At 40.4% G+C, this 16,480-nt stretch overlaps 1 protein-coding gene across 2 annotated transcripts in view; it reads left to right on the top strand.

Moving 5' to 3' along the window:
- NSF (N-ethylmaleimide sensitive factor, vesicle fusing ATPase) overlaps positions 1 to 16,480 on the top strand; it is a 142,359-nt gene that overhangs the window by 112,060 nt on the left and 13,819 nt on the right. For both annotated transcript variants that reach the window (XM_029927201.1, XM_029927200.1), the window contains exons 16-17: positions 1,766 to 1,832; positions 3,810 to 3,889. In XM_029927201.1, coding sequence (XP_029783061.1) covers positions 1,766 to 1,832; positions 3,810 to 3,889 — 147 coding nt within the window. The remainder of the gene's footprint in view (positions 1 to 1,765; positions 1,833 to 3,809; positions 3,890 to 16,480) is intronic.

Below are 16,480 nucleotides of genomic sequence, written 5' to 3'. Positions count from 1 at the left end.
AGAGAGAGGGAGACACAGAATACAAAACGGGCTCCAGGCTCTGAGCTAGCTGTCAGCACAGAGCCCGACGTGGGGCTCGAACCCACGAACCATGAGATCATGACCTGAGCCGAAGTCGGACACTTAACCGACTGAGCCACCCAGGTGCCCCTTAATGTTTATTTTTGAGAGACAGAGACAGAGCACAGGTCAGGGAGGGGCAAAGAGAGAGGAAGACACAATCCAAACCAGACTCCAGGCTCTGAGTTGTCAGCACAGAGTCCAACATGGGGCTTGAACCCACAAACCTGAGATCATGGCCTGAGTTGGCTGTTTAACTGACTGAGCCACCCAGCCTCCCTGAAAACAAACTTTTAAAAGTCCAGTTACATCTTTTATTCTATTTGTAAGTTTAGTGAAAGTTAACAATTCCTTTAAAAGGGGACTTTTACAACTTAATTAAATTTTTTAAAATCTTTTAAACTATATTTACTCATTTAAAATATTTTATTTTCTCTTTGAAGTACTTCAGTTTGTCTAACAAAACAATGAGTTTCAAAGTATCTGTAATTATATTTATTTAAAGATAAAAAGTATGGTGAACCTTAGATTATCTTTACTATATGTAAGGCTACTTAAGTTATCTTTTACCTTCCAATGTAAAAGTTTATCAAAATGATTTGTCCAGTTGCATAGTTTAAATTGAACCACCAAGGCTAATCTATTAATCTCGGTACAGTAAATTTTCTTAACTGTTACAAACACTTTAGAGACCAAGCATATACAAGTTGTCTTTAAACTTAATATGAAAAATATTAATACTGAAGGCTTTGCTTTACTTTATTTCTATACCTAATACTTAATTATCTATGGATAAAAGATAACCACTAAGGAATATTATGCTACTCCAGGCAAGATGGGTGGAGGGATGGTTACCATCTTGGTGCACTGAGGTTATTTATCAACCAGAAAGACTGGGGTGGGATGCAGGAGTTAATTCTTACCGATGACGTCTGTGAGATGCCCTGAACCCCAGTTATAGTCACTAGAATAGGAACTCCCACATTTATGAAAAGGCTGGTCTCAAGGCCTTGGGCACTTACATTCAACTTATACATAAGTTGACTCTTTTGTCTGGCTTTGAAATTGCTACATCCTTGCCAGGATATAACAACTTCCTTTACTGCTTGCTTTAATTTGCATTTCTTTCTTTCTTTAACTCTTCTGTAAACATTTTGACCATTATGGTCTGACTTGGGGGAACAGGATGCTTTCAGTGTTATTCTTGCTTAGCCAGGGCCACAGTTCTCATAGATAATGAAGCGACGTCTACTTTAATCCTACTCATCCCTTGTGGCTCTGTCCAGCTCTGAATCACAACACTGAAGTCATGCTCCTGACATAGGAGAGACCATTGTGATAATTTGATCAGATTTGTCAGTTGGGTAATGACCACTGGTCCTTAGCATGCCCGGGTGTGACTCATCCAGCTCGTGGGACTGAAAACAGCATCACCCTCCTCCTTGCTCAGCTCTGGTCCAGTTGTGTCATCTTGAGCAAGTCATTTAACTGCTTTGGACCTCAATTTCCTCATTTTTAAATGGCAAGAACTCGTAGTTCTAAAATCCCATTATCTGTTAAATTCTAATGTAGTAGAGTCTGAAATATTGGCATTATACTGTGCTTTGTTTAGGCATTGCTCAAGAATTAACTAAATTTTATCTTCTTGGGAATTGTCATAATTATGGAGAGCAGCGACATAATAATTGGTTTTGCTTTCTTCCAGATCTTTGATGATGCATACAAATCGCAGCTTAGTTGTGTGGTTGTAGACGACATTGAGAGACTGCTTGGTGAGTCACAGAACTTCTGCCATTGTGCTTGCTTTGCCACGTTACACTAATGCCTCACAAGTTACAAGAGGAAAATAATGGGTATTTGTATAGGGCAATAGAAATACTTTTCTTTGTCTTACAAGGAACTATTCTTCTATACGAAGTCAGTGAGGTATTCATGTGGAATATACCTTATAACCGTAACTCCGTTGTCAACTGCTTTCCCTAAGGGCCCATACCTCGTGTTATTTTGTTTCTTCCACAGAATTCCCTGCCCATAACAAGTAATTAGTAATTTTCATTGATGGGTAGTTTGGTGTTTAGTAACTCTGAGTTGCCTGTACCCCAGAGTTTCCACTTAGGAACTTTGACAGAACTAAGGGAAGAGGAGCATGTGAATGGAGTGAAATAACACTTGGGGAGAAGCTGTGAGTGCCCTCACCTCAGATTCTGTTCTTATAAGACAGAGACAGTGTTTCCTTCCTCACTCATCCCACAGAGTACTTGTGAAGACAAAAATGGGGTAAATATGTTGAAAACATTCTGAAAGTTAAAAGTGCTGTACATTAATTGTCAAATATTTGAGTAAACAACTCCTTTGTTTAAATGCACTGCTACAGGACACAGAAATGAATAAGACAGTCCCTGCACACAATTCATAAGGTGAATCCCCTAGTAAATGCCAGAAAACTGTTGTTACTTACAATTTATTTCATTGTAAAAAGTAGATAAATCTGGAATAAGTGCATTATAATAGTCACTCAGAATGCCGTGATGACCGTACTGAAATTGAACCCACACGGTGACTTCATAAACCTCTGAAGGCACTGCCCCGCACCTGGGAATCTCTGCTTGAGCTGTTCCAAAGGGCATGTAATGACTTCAGCTTAGCTGTACTTACACATTTTCCTCACGATTTTCAGACTTACGTCAGTCCTCTGTTATTTATTTTCTTGTTTCTTAAGGCAATGTTTGTTACAAAGCTAAGGCATACCTTTTTATATAAAGGTGTATCTGAGGTCTTCTTAATTTGATAGTTTTATCTAGTGACCTGGGGTTTTGGTCTGCTATTTTTGATACATTTCAGCCCAGTTTAGGAGATTATTTCTTTAAAAGCTTTTAACCATAAACTCATAGCTCTGTGTAAATTCCTTTATCTAAACACAATTGAGATGTGTGGTCATAGCAACACTACTATGTCAGGAATGTGTGCCCTGTGAGTATATTTTCACTTGTATGAATAGTTATTATCTGTACTTGTTTGTTCATTTATTCAACAAGTAAGCTGAGCCCTTACTACTGGGCTAAAATTTGGAGAGTCTCAAAAAATAAGATGCTATTGTTATAACATATTCAGGAAAAACTAATTAATGCGTAGTAGAATGTGCCATAGGTTCTGGATATTCAGGAAAGGGAAAGATCACTCTTGACTTCAGAGGGCTGATGCCTGAAGGTCGTTCTAATAAGCACAACGCAGAGAAAGCTGAGGGAGGAGGTGGCATTCATGCTGAATCTTGAAGGACTCATAAGAAGTTTAACAGGAAGTTTTAGAAAGTTTTCCGTTCTTCCCCATCTGAGGACCAGTCTTAGTGGCTCTCCCGTCCTTTCAGTCACATCCCTCCCCACCCGTTTTCTGGTCTGAGTTGTTGCCTGCAAGCTTACCGTACCGTTGTGGTTTGCAGTAATTTCCTGGAAATGCTTCGTAAATATACATGGGTTTTCTTCTCCCTTAAAAAAAGGTCTCTGAATATTATTTAAAAAAGTCTACCTGAACTCAAAGTGGATAATTAGAAGCTTTTTAAAAAAATTTACAGGTGAGAATTCATATATAATGTTTTAAGCATTTAAGTTATTGGAGATTTTCCCCCTAATTATCATTAGTTATATGACAGTTACTTAGGACTATGTTTATTCTTGATGCAGAAAAATCTGAATTTTTGGAATATGTGTATATATATATTGAATCCCTAAAACATTGCAATGTTTCTCTTCCAGATTATGTCCCCATTGGCCCTCGATTTTCTAATCTGGTATTACAGGCTCTTCTTGTGTTGCTGAAAAAGGCACCTCCTCAGGTAAAAGTAATACCAGGAGCATTTTCACAGAATCTTTCCAGTAAACTGCACATAATGGTGCAAATGAGCTGCCAAATAAGCAACCTATCATAAACATAGAAAATTCTGTTGTTGGGAGGCTTTTGCCAAGTCATCAGGTCTGGCCTTCTGTTTTAAGGTAAATGATTTTCTTAACAGAGAAGTGTCCTTTTCTGAAGATCTCAAGATCCTAGTTTTGATATGTGTTCTGTTCATGTTGTTCTATAAATTCCCTATCACGTTACACATTTACACATCCTACCCGCCTCGCTCTCCCATGAAAGATGATGATATTCATGTAGGAGGGATTGAATATATGTTCCCATTTGTTTCATTTATCATTGCCTAGGTTTTCCTAGAGTTTATATTTGGGAAAACTTATTTCCTGTAAGCAGATTTTTCTTCTTTTCTTTTTAAAAATTTTCACAGTTAAGCTCGAATTGTTTCTCTTGTGTCATGTGGAACTTTTGAGCGGGGCGTTGGTAGCCAGGATCTTTGTCCATGTGGTTGCGGTTTTACTGGTGCAGCTCCCAGAGACTGGTGGTTTTGATGGCTTAGAAGTAACCTGTGAGGGTTGGTTAAATGTGTTCGTTATGTCGAGGCTGCCAGCACAGGTTTGGCTGGGACACAAGACACAAACGCTCTGGACTGATTTTATATACTGTAACCTTGAAGAAATCCCAGACAAAGGCAGATACAAACTAACAAAGAGTAGTTAATAAGTAAGTTGAAAAATACCTTACTGTCTGTATGGAAATCTGGTATTTGAAATTAGAGATATTAATTAAGCAATATGAAAAATATTTAACGTTAAGTTTGTGAATCTGCTTTTTAATTTAACAGTTAAAAGTGTGTGTGTGTGTGTGTGTGTGTGTGTGTGTGTGAACTAAAAGTGATGGACTTGTCTTGATTCTCTAAGAATTTTGGGTTTTTATACTTCTAGAATAGTTAAAAGAAACATAAGGTAAAACGACCTTGAAAATGTACTGCATACATGCACTGTAAGGATTTGTTAATCATTTTCCCATAAACTGTCATTCCCAGTATTTGCAGTTTTAGCTCATACTAAAGTTACAGATGTGAGTATATTTTTCCCTTCTCTGATTCCTTCAGTAAGTATGTAAGTAGATGTAACTAAAATTGCTGACAAAGGATATAACCCCAAATCCCTGTATGTACCATCTACAAAGAGAAGCCTTTCTTATGAAATAACATTTTAAAAATTATTAGATTGGGAGACTCTCCAGGCATTTAAATTTGTATCTTATTCAGTTTTTAGCTAAAAAGAAGTTATGCTGAAACTCATTTAGGAAAAGGAAGAATAATTTCTTAGTGGCATTTTTTAAACTGCTTGTCCTTTACACTGTTAAGTACATTCATGTAAACAGAGAGACACCCCTAGTTGAGAATATGAATTATTGTTTATAATCCCAGATAGATACTAATAGAAATAAAACAGAACATATTAAAAAAAAAAAGACAGCACTTTGATTAAAGACTTAGGAATAACTTTCCATTTTGTGAAAATATTTGTAATATTCTTGTGGAAAGGAATATTATCTAATGTTTTTAAATCTTACAGCATCTGGCAGAGGTTTATATAGATGTTCTCATGAATCACTTACTCAACAAAAAATATAGATAACTTCTTCTCTTTTTTAACTTTTTTAAAAAAAATTTATTTATTCTGAGAGAAAGAGAGTGAGCGAGAGAAAGAGAGGGAGAAAGAGAATCCTAAGCAGACTTCACACTGTCAGCACAAAACCCAATGCAGGACTCAAACTCACGAACTGTGAGATCATGACCTGAGCCAAAACCAAGGGTCAGACACTGAACTGACTGAGTCACCCATGTGCCCCTAGATAACTTCTTCTAGAGGTTATTTTTTGAAGTGTACTCTCATTTTGGTGGGCTTACTATTAGGTACTGTAATTTATATTTGTCGAGGTATGATTAAAGTGAAAACATTCCAAAATAAATAAATTTCAAATGACCAATAAGCACACGAAGAGATACTCAACATCATTAGCCACCAGGCAAATGCAAATCAAAACCTCAGTGAGACACCGCCTCATACCGAACAGGATGGCACAGCCACAAGTCAGAGAGTAACAAGCGCGTCTGTGCATATGGAGAAATTGGAACCCTGAGGCCCTGCTGATAGGGGTATAAAAATTGTGCAGCCTTTGGGTCTAACAGTTCCTCAAAAGGCTAGAGATAAGGCTACCATATGACCCAAAATGTAGGTATATACCCCAAAGAAATGAAAATATACATCCGCACAAAAGCTTTTAGACTTGCTCATAGCAACATTATTCATAATAGCCAAAAAGTGGACATAACCTAGATGCTCACAGTTAAAATGTGGTATATGCATACAGTGGAATATCACTCAGCAATAAAAAGGAATAACGTCCTGACACATGCTGCACCATAAATGAACCTTGAAAACAGGCTAACCTAAAGAAACCAGTCACAAAAGACCACATACTGTTTGACTCCATCTGTATGAAATGTCCAGAACTGGCAAATCTATAGACTCAGAAAGTAGACTCCTGGCTGCCTACGACTGAATGGGGTGGATAGAGAGAATGAGAGGTGACTGCTAATGGGTACGGGGTTTCTTGGGTGTCTCACATGTTCTAAAATTGGTCGTGGCAATGGTTGCACACATCTGCCAAAAAACTAAAAACCATGGGCTTGTACACTTTACATCAGTGAATTGTGTGTTGTGTGACTTACATCTCAATAAAACAGGCACTTAAGAAAAGGAAGTTGCAGAAGCTACTTGACTGATGAAAGGAGGGTTATGGGTGAGCTAGAAGCAAGAAGTAAGCATCCAAGGTACATGGTCCAGCTTGGGAGAAGCCTTAGAAACAAGAATTGGATCATTAAAAAGGGATGTAGAACGAATGACCCCAAGGACCGAAAAGGAAAAGTACAGGAATGTGTACGAAGTCAAAGATAGATCTGGCTGCCTTAGTGATTGGAAGTGGCCAGCATTCTCCTAAGGAGCACCAGCCCGTCACGAGTCGGAATTGGGTGACTCTGACCTGGACTGCTAGATGATGGCCTGCTGCATGCTTGAACCAGTGGGCAGAAGAAGTTAATGTTTCCAGGATGTCTAGTTGACATATATTTGACAAAATGAAAATATGCATTCTCTGTACCACCTTGCTTTTTAAATTAGTTTCTATTCTCTCAGGAGAATAAGGGGAAAATTTCAGGCTGATCAGCAACAAGATTTGTCTTTCTAAAGTGGAAGCATTTACTTCACCAGACCATTACCCATGTAGGTTTTTCAGATGTTTTCAATTAAATATTAAAAGTGCATGAATCTGAGGATTGTAGAGCTGCCTAGGGTGGTAGAAAACTTACTTGTATCGCCGTCAAAACAGAAAAGTTGAAGACTTTTTTCTTTAAAAAGAGGAACTTTGCATGTATACAATATGGTGATCATATCAGCCACAGAATTCTTAATTTTGCATTTGTTGTGACTCCAGCTCTCACGTAGAAAAATTATGTGTGCATGTGTGCACATGCTCAAATAAAAGAATCCCTTCAGGGGCACTATGTTGTTATTATCAAGATATTCTCTTTTCTCCTCCTCCCCTCCCCCACACCCCTCCTCGTTGTAAATTGGCTTATTAAAACTGGTTCACAAGCCTTCTTTTTTCCCCTTTGTGATTGCTTTGGTCTTGGATTTTCAGTGTAGGACTAAAAATTCAAGTCAGATTTCAGCTACTAGGATAATTTTCTTTGAATTTTAAATTTTTCTAAGAAAATTCATAGATTTTTAATGAACCCGGTGGGTGTTCAGTGGGTTTGCTTTAAATTTAGCTGGAGAGTTAATTTCATGATTGATTTATTAGCCCTTTGAAAGTATAAAAAGTGGTATCTGTAGTTCACGAAGACTGAAAAACATCATCACATTTTGTTTAGCATCTTTTTAAAACCAATTAAAAGCTTTTCTAAAATGGATTGAACAGGAGAAAATAAAACATGTTCCCTAGGTCTTTATTTCAATCAAGTTTCCCTGTGTTGTGCAGGAGAAGAGATCGAGGGGGGGTAGAAGACTGAAAAGGGCTGTCCCAGCAGGGAGCCACGCCGGAGAAAAGCGCTGCTCTGAGAACTCCGGGGCCCGGCTCAGAAAGCCCCCGGCCCGCTTCATCTACATGCAGAGTCACACCGGGCCTGGGCGCGCTCCCCCGCACCACGGAGGCTTCGCATGTGCTTCCCTGCTGATTCCTGTGAAAAGCTAACAATTGGCTCGGAGGGTAAAAGACCACTGCAGTTCACCCTCCCTGAGCTGGATGTACAATTTGTCCAGTGTTAGGAAATGTCCGGCTTAGCAGTGAGAGGCTTGAAGACACCCCTCCTTCCAGTGAGATTCCTAAAGCCGGCTCTTTTACTCAGTGACACTGGGGCTCTTTTCAGGTTCTGCGGATTTATGGAAGTGGAGGGGAATGTGCTTTTCAAGATCAGGGGGATGAAAAGCCTTAGTCTTCATGTCGAGGAAGAAGCAGTCGGAAAGCCGTGAGGCCAGGTAGATCTTCCCGCAGCCTGCAGCCCCGACGGCTTTATTATTTTCCTCACAGAGCTCTTCTGGCACCTTTCTTTCTTTTCGGGAGACAAAATAAAGTGCCTACAGAGGAACTCCTCAAGCCGTAAAATGACAGGACTTCCCAGTTTCCTCGAGTGCGGGAGTAGTTAAGCCCATTAACCTGACTGCCTCAGTGCTCAGCTTACTCGACACTTCGGGAGGATCGGTTTGGAAGACGGCATCTGTAGCCGCCAGAATGGCCTTGTGATTTATGGAGAACCCTTCCTTCTGGAGTTCCAGTGCTTCCCCACCTTTCTTGTGTAACGGATTAGGGAAACTGGTGCCATCTGAGGAGGCACAGGGGTCAACGGATGCAGCCACCCCGGGGGCCACCAGCCTTCCCCAGAGCTGACCAGACCCGTTTGTGGCGTACCAGTTAGGTGGGAAGCTCTTTGGAAACTGAACTCCTATAAAAAGATCACGCCAAATTCATAGCACTATCATTGAAGGAGAATTCAGACCTAATGGTTATCAAGAGTTTTAGTTAAAATATAAAGTTGTTGAGGGAAAAGGCTATCTCCCTCGAGGACTGCTCTGGCACCTGGGAATATTACTTAATAAGGAAGAAGGAGGATTTGGAGCGGGGACAGGCATCACGTAGAAACCAGTAAGAAACGGTGGAGAGCTGCTGGTGGGAACTCGAGCAGGTGTACTTGTGTGTCCGGTGGATTTCATCTTGACAGCACTGGTCTCTAGACAGGATTGCTTTCCGTGTAATCGTTACACGACATCTGAGCGTAGTCTTACTTCAGAGATGTTATTAGGAAGTCTTGGTAATATTAAGCAACTCTTGAGGCTTTGGGTTTCTTCAGCGAAATAAGCAGATAATGGAAGAGACTCCAAATCGTGCAGGCCTAAACATGAGTATCTCCCCATCTATCTGTTCAAAATTAACTCTGGCTAATGACTACAATATGACTCAATAAGATGTATAACCACTTTAGGAAAGAGGTGTAGTCATTTTGCCAGACACCTTAATTGCAATCACTGACATGGTGACTTGTGCTTCGGACTTCTTTGTTGAAGGAAAGCTGCTTAATGGTGGACCATTTGGTGGCCCAATTTTTCCATTTATTGAGTCAGTGGTGTTTGATGGCTACTGTATTTTATAAAATTGTCTATACATTGCTTAGTGCAGTAGGTTGTCTCACAAAGTTCTATGTAAATCAAAGATACATGTAGTACATATATATGTAGCCTGATTTTAAATACCTAAATAATTGTGAAAGACATTTGGTGAGTCCTTTTATAAGGCATTGTTACAGATACCTGCTGAATTAAAACCATGTTTACAGGGATGCCTGGCTGACTCAGTCCATAGAGCATACGAGTCTTGATCTCAGGGTCATGAGTTCAGACCCCACATTGGGTGTGGAACCTACTTAAAAATAGGTCAAATCAATTTAATAAATAAATAAAAACAGACACACATTTAAAAACATGTTTTTCAAAATAGGGAGTTTGTTTTGGTTTGGGTTTTGGTAGAGCAAATCTATAATAGGTATTAATGAATACAAAAATTATAAAACTTATATATATGGCATTTTCAGCTAACCCAAAATTAAATATCTAAAGTTTAATCGTCAGGGAACTGCTAATGGTGCTGAGACAATAGCCTCTCACTGCCAGAATGTCTTCACATCTAGCCTCGTTGCCTTAAATATATTATTGTGTCACAACGTTGGTGTTAGGAAAGTGTTGATTTTAGTACCAAATATTCCACGGGGCCATGAAGCTTGTTATAAAGACCCCCCTCTGCAGAACTTCCTCCTTGCATTAGAGTCAGAAAACCTAAGTTTGAGTCTTAGCTCAGCCAACTTTGAACTAGTCCGTTAATATCTTTATTTCTTCATCTGTAAAATGGAGGTAATTCTAATTCTCCCTGCTTTACCTACCCCAGGGAGGCCCAACTAATGTACAATATAATGTATAGTCACGTCCTCTCTAAACCTGTAGACTATACAGATAGAAGGTGTAATGCTTTATTATAAGAAGCATAGGAATGTGTTGGCCACAGAGCATGCCATTTATAAAGAATTGACTTACAGAGTCTTATCCTAACATCTTCAAAAAGAGAATGGATGTGTGTCTTTGTTTTGAATATGCTCATTAGTTGGGGCTCTGGGGTGACCTCAGATACTATTTTCCTGTTTTATTGCTGTTTCAAAGTTCTTACGGGGTCTAGTATTAAGACTGTTGTATGGAACTAGAAATATATCTTCTGGTTGTTGTTTGGTTGGTCTTGCTTTATTTTAAGAATAGAGGTATCTTCAGTGCCTCATAGCTTGTAAGACAGGAAAACTAAAGAATGCAGCTGTTCTCTGTGGCAGATTTTCATGGAGAGTGAGTTCAGACTTCAGCTTGGGAGTGTCCAGGCACAGCTTGCCTCATGTGCAGTACTGGGGAAAAAACAAGTACACCCTGCTTTCCTGGCTCCCATTTGCTGGAATTTAGAAGCTTCCTAAGTGCTCTGCTCTGGGAATTAGAGATCCCTGTTATAAAAGGAAGAATGAAATAGAGATGGGAATGCCAGGGCTCAGCTGGGAAGGAGTAGACAGAGGACATGGGGAGGTCCCTGCGGACACTGCCTGTTACATTTGTCCTAAGCCTCCAAGGACTGGCCCACATACTGGCTCTTTCCTGCAGACGCCTGTTGTTGCTTGTGACTAAAGCTCCCTTTTCTCCCAACTCAAGGTGGAACAGAACAGTGTTTCATAGAGTCTCTCCTACCTTCTTGTCTCTAAAACAAGCACACAGATCTTTGGGGACTTCCTAGGGCATTCTACTGCCTGGCATAACAACTGTTGGGTGAGAAGAGCTACTAAGAGGGACCTTACAAAAGGTCCAGAACAATCCATCAATATTTCTGATAGTTACTGGGATGTAGATGAAATGAGGTCTTGATCTTTTTAAATCACTCCTTGGTCTCTATTCACTTCATCTTGACAGCCCTCCTTATACCTCACACTGGGGAATGGAAAGAGTGTTCCCACAGGAAAGGCCCCAGGCAATCTCCCCTTCCCTTCCCTTCCCTTCCCTCCCCTCCCCTCCCCTCCCCTCCCCTTCCCCTTCCCCTCCCTCTTCCCCTTCCCCTTCCCCTTCCCCTTCCCCTTCCCCTTCCTTTCGTTAACCTAGTTAGGCTATGTGGATGATCATATTTACTGAATGGGTATTTTGAAGTTAGTGGGTCTTAACTACACACACAACTGGCATTGGCAGTGTAAATAAGAGCACAGGAGTTAGAATTCAAAGATGTGAATTAGAACCTCAATTTTCACTTTTCTAGAATTGGAACAGTAATACTGAAGTTGAGAATGTGAGAATGAAATAAGTTAAAGGTTTATTGTCGTTCTCTGTAAACTGCAAAAGCCCAACTCAATTGTTAGTTTATTATTCACCTCAGAGAAAACTCTGACCCTGTCTTTCCTCACACACACACACACACACACACACACACACACACACACACAAAACCAACAAAGCAACTAACCCATTTCAAAGGAGCTCAGCTCCATGTGGCAGCTGCTGAAGAAACCAGCCCTGGAAATGCCAGCAAGAAAGAGCATAGCGGCTTTCTTGGCCCCTTGCTGCCCGCCATCTTGCTCCTGCGGCCCCTTCCTTACTCAGCCAGCCCCGGCATGAGCGGAAGAAGGGGGCCAGTTTTCAGAATAAGAAGAGCGGTAATGGGAAGGGAGGACAGGGAGAAACACCAGGGGACAGCGGTCAAATGGAAAACTCTGGCCACCCCGCTAGTGACCCATTATCTATATTAACTAGGCTTATGTCAGAAACTTCCTACATAACTATCGAATCACCTTTGACTTTAACCCTCCAATACTCTCCGAGTGTGATTTCAGTCATAAAGGAGGAAGAACTGGCGGAGGTCTGCCGGAACTGTTTATTGTGACTGCCTTTGTATCAATGGCCCCTCAACGTTCTGAACATACACCCCTACCAGTCAAAATAGCATTTGAGCTCACCGGCCAATATTTTAATACATCTCTTATTCTGTAAGATGATGTTGATTTAAAAACATACACAAAAAGGGTAATTTTTAAAGAATGCAATCAAAAATTAAAATAAAGGAAATTCTACTATTTGTCCATCTTAAAGGCACCCACTCTATCCTAGATGATAGGATTATAGGTGATTTTTTCTGCCTTACTGCCTATATTTTAAATTTTTGACACTATGCATTTATTATTTTATAATCAGGAAAAAAGAAAAATTTAATATGTATTCTCATTTTCATTTTTTAACTGGCAGCATATAACCGTCAAAACTCTTTAATTCCAGTCTTTCCAACTGATGTGCCATTTAACTAACACTTAAATGAATGTACCTTTGTCTCGAAGGTTGTCTACGTGTAAAATTTTTTTAACCTTGTTTTTGTTTTAAGGCTGGTTTAAGGTCTGGTGTGTAAGATGCCCATGTCCCTGAGAGGACAAGTGTGACAGTGCCTCCTGGCTCTCACAGTTGACCTTGGACACCCACCTGGCATACTGCTCAGTGTTGTGCTTCCAGAACTTACGATGCAGGAATGCCAGTGTGACCAAGGTTGACTAAGACAGATGGTGACAGTTGTGTTACATTCCATGGATGGGAGATGGGAAGGTTTTTTCCCATCCAAAAGTATTTCTTTCAACATGCAAGGTTTGAAGTATTACTTTACAGAATGTATGCTTTCACTAGGATGTGCATTTAATAAACATTTGTTCCACCCTGTAGAAATGCGAGGATGAGTGAGACTGTACCTACCCTCAAGGAGCTTATAATCCAGGACCACCTGTTCAGTCGTGCAGTTTGTGTACAAGGTCGAGTGACAGTTGAGGGTTAACATTCGGCCCACGCTGTACTCACCACGCCGTCCACCCTGCTGAGGGGCTGCGTCTGCCCGGAGTAGGGTTGGTGGATTTAGTAGAGAAGAGTAAAGGACATGCAGGTGAATTTGAATTTCAGAAAGGTATCAAATGATTTTTTAGTGTATCTCATGCAGCGGTTGAGGTGTACCCGGGGCTCCATCTGGCAGCCTTACCGCTGAGAGTGACTCCTACTCGGTGCTGGGGCTTTGGGGAATGCGCCTGGGGGTAGCTGCGTGCTTCCTTCTAGTTCATCCCCCTAGGAGGGCTATTCTTGTTCTAATCGAGGCGAACTGGTGTCCCTGTCCGTATCCAGTGAGGGAGAATGATGTGTACACATGATGTATCTAGTTCATGTTTATAAGTTACATGGGTTCCAGTGGAATATAAAGGAAAGCACAGTCCGTTTTCCTGAGAGAATCTGCAATTGATTCACCAATAGTTCTTGATCTTGGTCTTGAAAGATGAGTAGAAGGGAGACTTATCAAGGCCTTGCTAAGGAATTCTAGCTCTGAAGCGATGGGGAGAGACCGTGAAGGATGTGTCTATGCAAGAAGTAGCAAATTTTTATTATTTACACACTGACACTTGGAAAGTTAAGGATTTGTTTTGCATACAGTTACTTATCTCAGGCTTCATATAGCATATTCAGTTTCACAGGAGAGAGGAAAAGGAATTCATAAGAAATCAAAAGCTATATATTTTTTCGAATGACTAAAGGTTGATTTCTGGAAATATCAATTGTTATTTTACTTTAGCCTTTTTTAAAAAGTTTATTTATTTGAGAGAGAGAGCATTCAAGCAAGGGTGGTTAAGAGGGAAGGGGAGGGAGAATCCCAAGCAGACTCCACACTGTCAGTGTTGAGCCTGATGCGGGGCTCAAACCCACGAACTGAGAGATCATGTCCTGAGCCAAAATCAAGAATTAGATGCCTAACCAACCAAGCCACTCAGATACCCTACTTTAGCCTTTCTTAAGAGAAAAAATTGTTACATACATGTTTGGTGTCTGAAGCAAAGTATAATAAACACTATGTTGAAGAAAAAGGATCATCATTACAAATCCTAATCACATGAGTCAGTAATATCATGGGTAATAGCAAGAACTATTGGGATGTATAAGACTCTGCCCACGTAGTCATTAAATAAGTCCAGTCTGCCCTGTTTTGTTTTATATTTTTTGCACCTTTCCTTGTTCTTGATGGTCTTACTGTTCGCTGTTTCTAAATCCCATTGAATTATGTCAGGCGCCCCACCTCTGATGGTCCCCACTTTCCTACTTGGCTGCTTCTGGTCTTCTTGGCTGCACTAAAAAAAGGCAACCAGAGGACTCGTGAGCTGTTTTATAAAGTAAGAATAACCAGGCCACAAGAGCTGAAGGAGCACCCCTGTGAATATACCTGGGCCCCTTCCTCCATTAACAAAATTCAAAATTTTATATTCCAGCTGTTGATATTGAAAACATCTTATTGGGGTGTCTGGCTGGCTCAGTCGGTAGAACAGGTGACTCTTGAGCTCAGGGTTGTAACTTTGAGCCTCACGTTGAATGCAGAGATTACTTAAAAATAAAATCTTTAAAATTTTTTTCTTTGACCTGAAAGTTCTTTGTTTTCTTCTAATTAAAAAAAAAAAACTTGAATATTTTGTGGGCTCTTCAAAATTTTATGGGCCCTGGCCTCTGTGCCCACTGTGCCTAGTGGATAAAGTGGCAGTAGCGGTACGTCGTCACTTGAACCTCACTTTGTTTTCTTTTCTTTTGGTCCTAGAAGTTAGAGGATTTTTGCTTAGTTCATGAGTCCTGTGTTCTGGATAGCTGAAATTGCTTAGCAGGTTGGCCTCCAGAGAAGTGAGGTGTTGTTACTGGGCATGCTGACCCATGCTCTAAAAGGTTGGGGCCTGCAGGGGTACGTGGAGTTGTGTAGGGTTAAGTGAGGGTAGAGTGTGGAAAGAAGGCAAGTTTTGAAATGTTTTGGACCAAAGAGATTTACAAACTGGTAGAAAACTCTGAAAAGGACTCTAATAAAGAGGAAGGCTGAGGGTAAAAATCACAGAGATAGAAATTAAATGCAAAGGAAGGAGGTGCCTGGCTGGCTCAGTTGGTAGAGTGTACAACTCTTGATCTCAGAGTTGTGGGTTCGAGCCCCACATTGCGTGTAGAGGTTACTTCAGAAAAATGAAATCTTAAAAAAAAAATGAGAAGGAAGAAGAAAAATTGACCTGATTAGAGCATAGAAGTCACTTTAGGGCATATCAAACCAGAAGTTGGGACAGAGAGGGAAATTATCTGTGGGTGCAAGCCTGAGGAATTAGAATTTGCTAATTAATCAGTGATCATCTTAATTTAGTTTTTTTTTTTTAAGTGTATTTCTTTATTTTTGAGAGAGTGTACATGCAGGCAGGGGAGGGGCAGAGAGGGAAGCCAGACAGAGAATCCCAAGCTCCACACTCGGTGCAGAGCCCATTGCAGGGCTCGATCTCATGACCATGAGATCATGACCTGAGCCAAAATCAGGAGTTGGTCACTTAACCGACTAAGCCAGCCAGGTACCCCTTAGTTCAGTTTCTAATGAGAGAGAGTATCTACAAAACTATTCCTTTTGGCACTAAGAATACTGTGCCATGGTCAGTACAACTTTATTTTCTTAATTTAAACTTTTCTCCCAAGAGCTCAGAAGTCATAATTTCTAGGTGATGTATCTCCCTAACTCATAATTAAGAGATCAGCCATTGCCGATAGGAGTTAGAACTTACACAAATGAGAATACTGCACAGCAAAAGCATAATGGAACTCTCAAAGAGGCCTGCACTCTAGCTTCAGCTCCCTGCCTGGATATAAAAGCTTCCGACAGGTCACTTCACCTCTCATCCCAGTTTTCTCATCTACAAAATAACCAGGGGGGGGACTAGGTAATCTTTAAGAGCAACTCCAAGTGTAAAATCTGACGATTCAGTGTCTTTTTCACAAATTGGTACTAAAATATTCTGTAATATCACAAAGTGGTCTGCTCTTGCCTATAGTAATTATTTTAAAGTACTTGGAGTGAAGTTTCTCGTTTCATATCCGATCTGCATCATGAATTCCCCTCCTTATTGTCCTCTGTCCTTCTTACA

This window comes from Suricata suricatta, chromosome 17 (genome assembly GCF_006229205.1).
Source record: "Suricata suricatta isolate VVHF042 chromosome 17, meerkat_22Aug2017_6uvM2_HiC, whole genome shotgun sequence".
NCBI classification, from domain to species: Eukaryota; Metazoa; Chordata; class Mammalia; order Carnivora; family Herpestidae; genus Suricata; species Suricata suricatta.
Note: the sequence above shows the minus strand (reverse complement) of the source record. Positions and strands in the feature narration are given on the sequence as shown.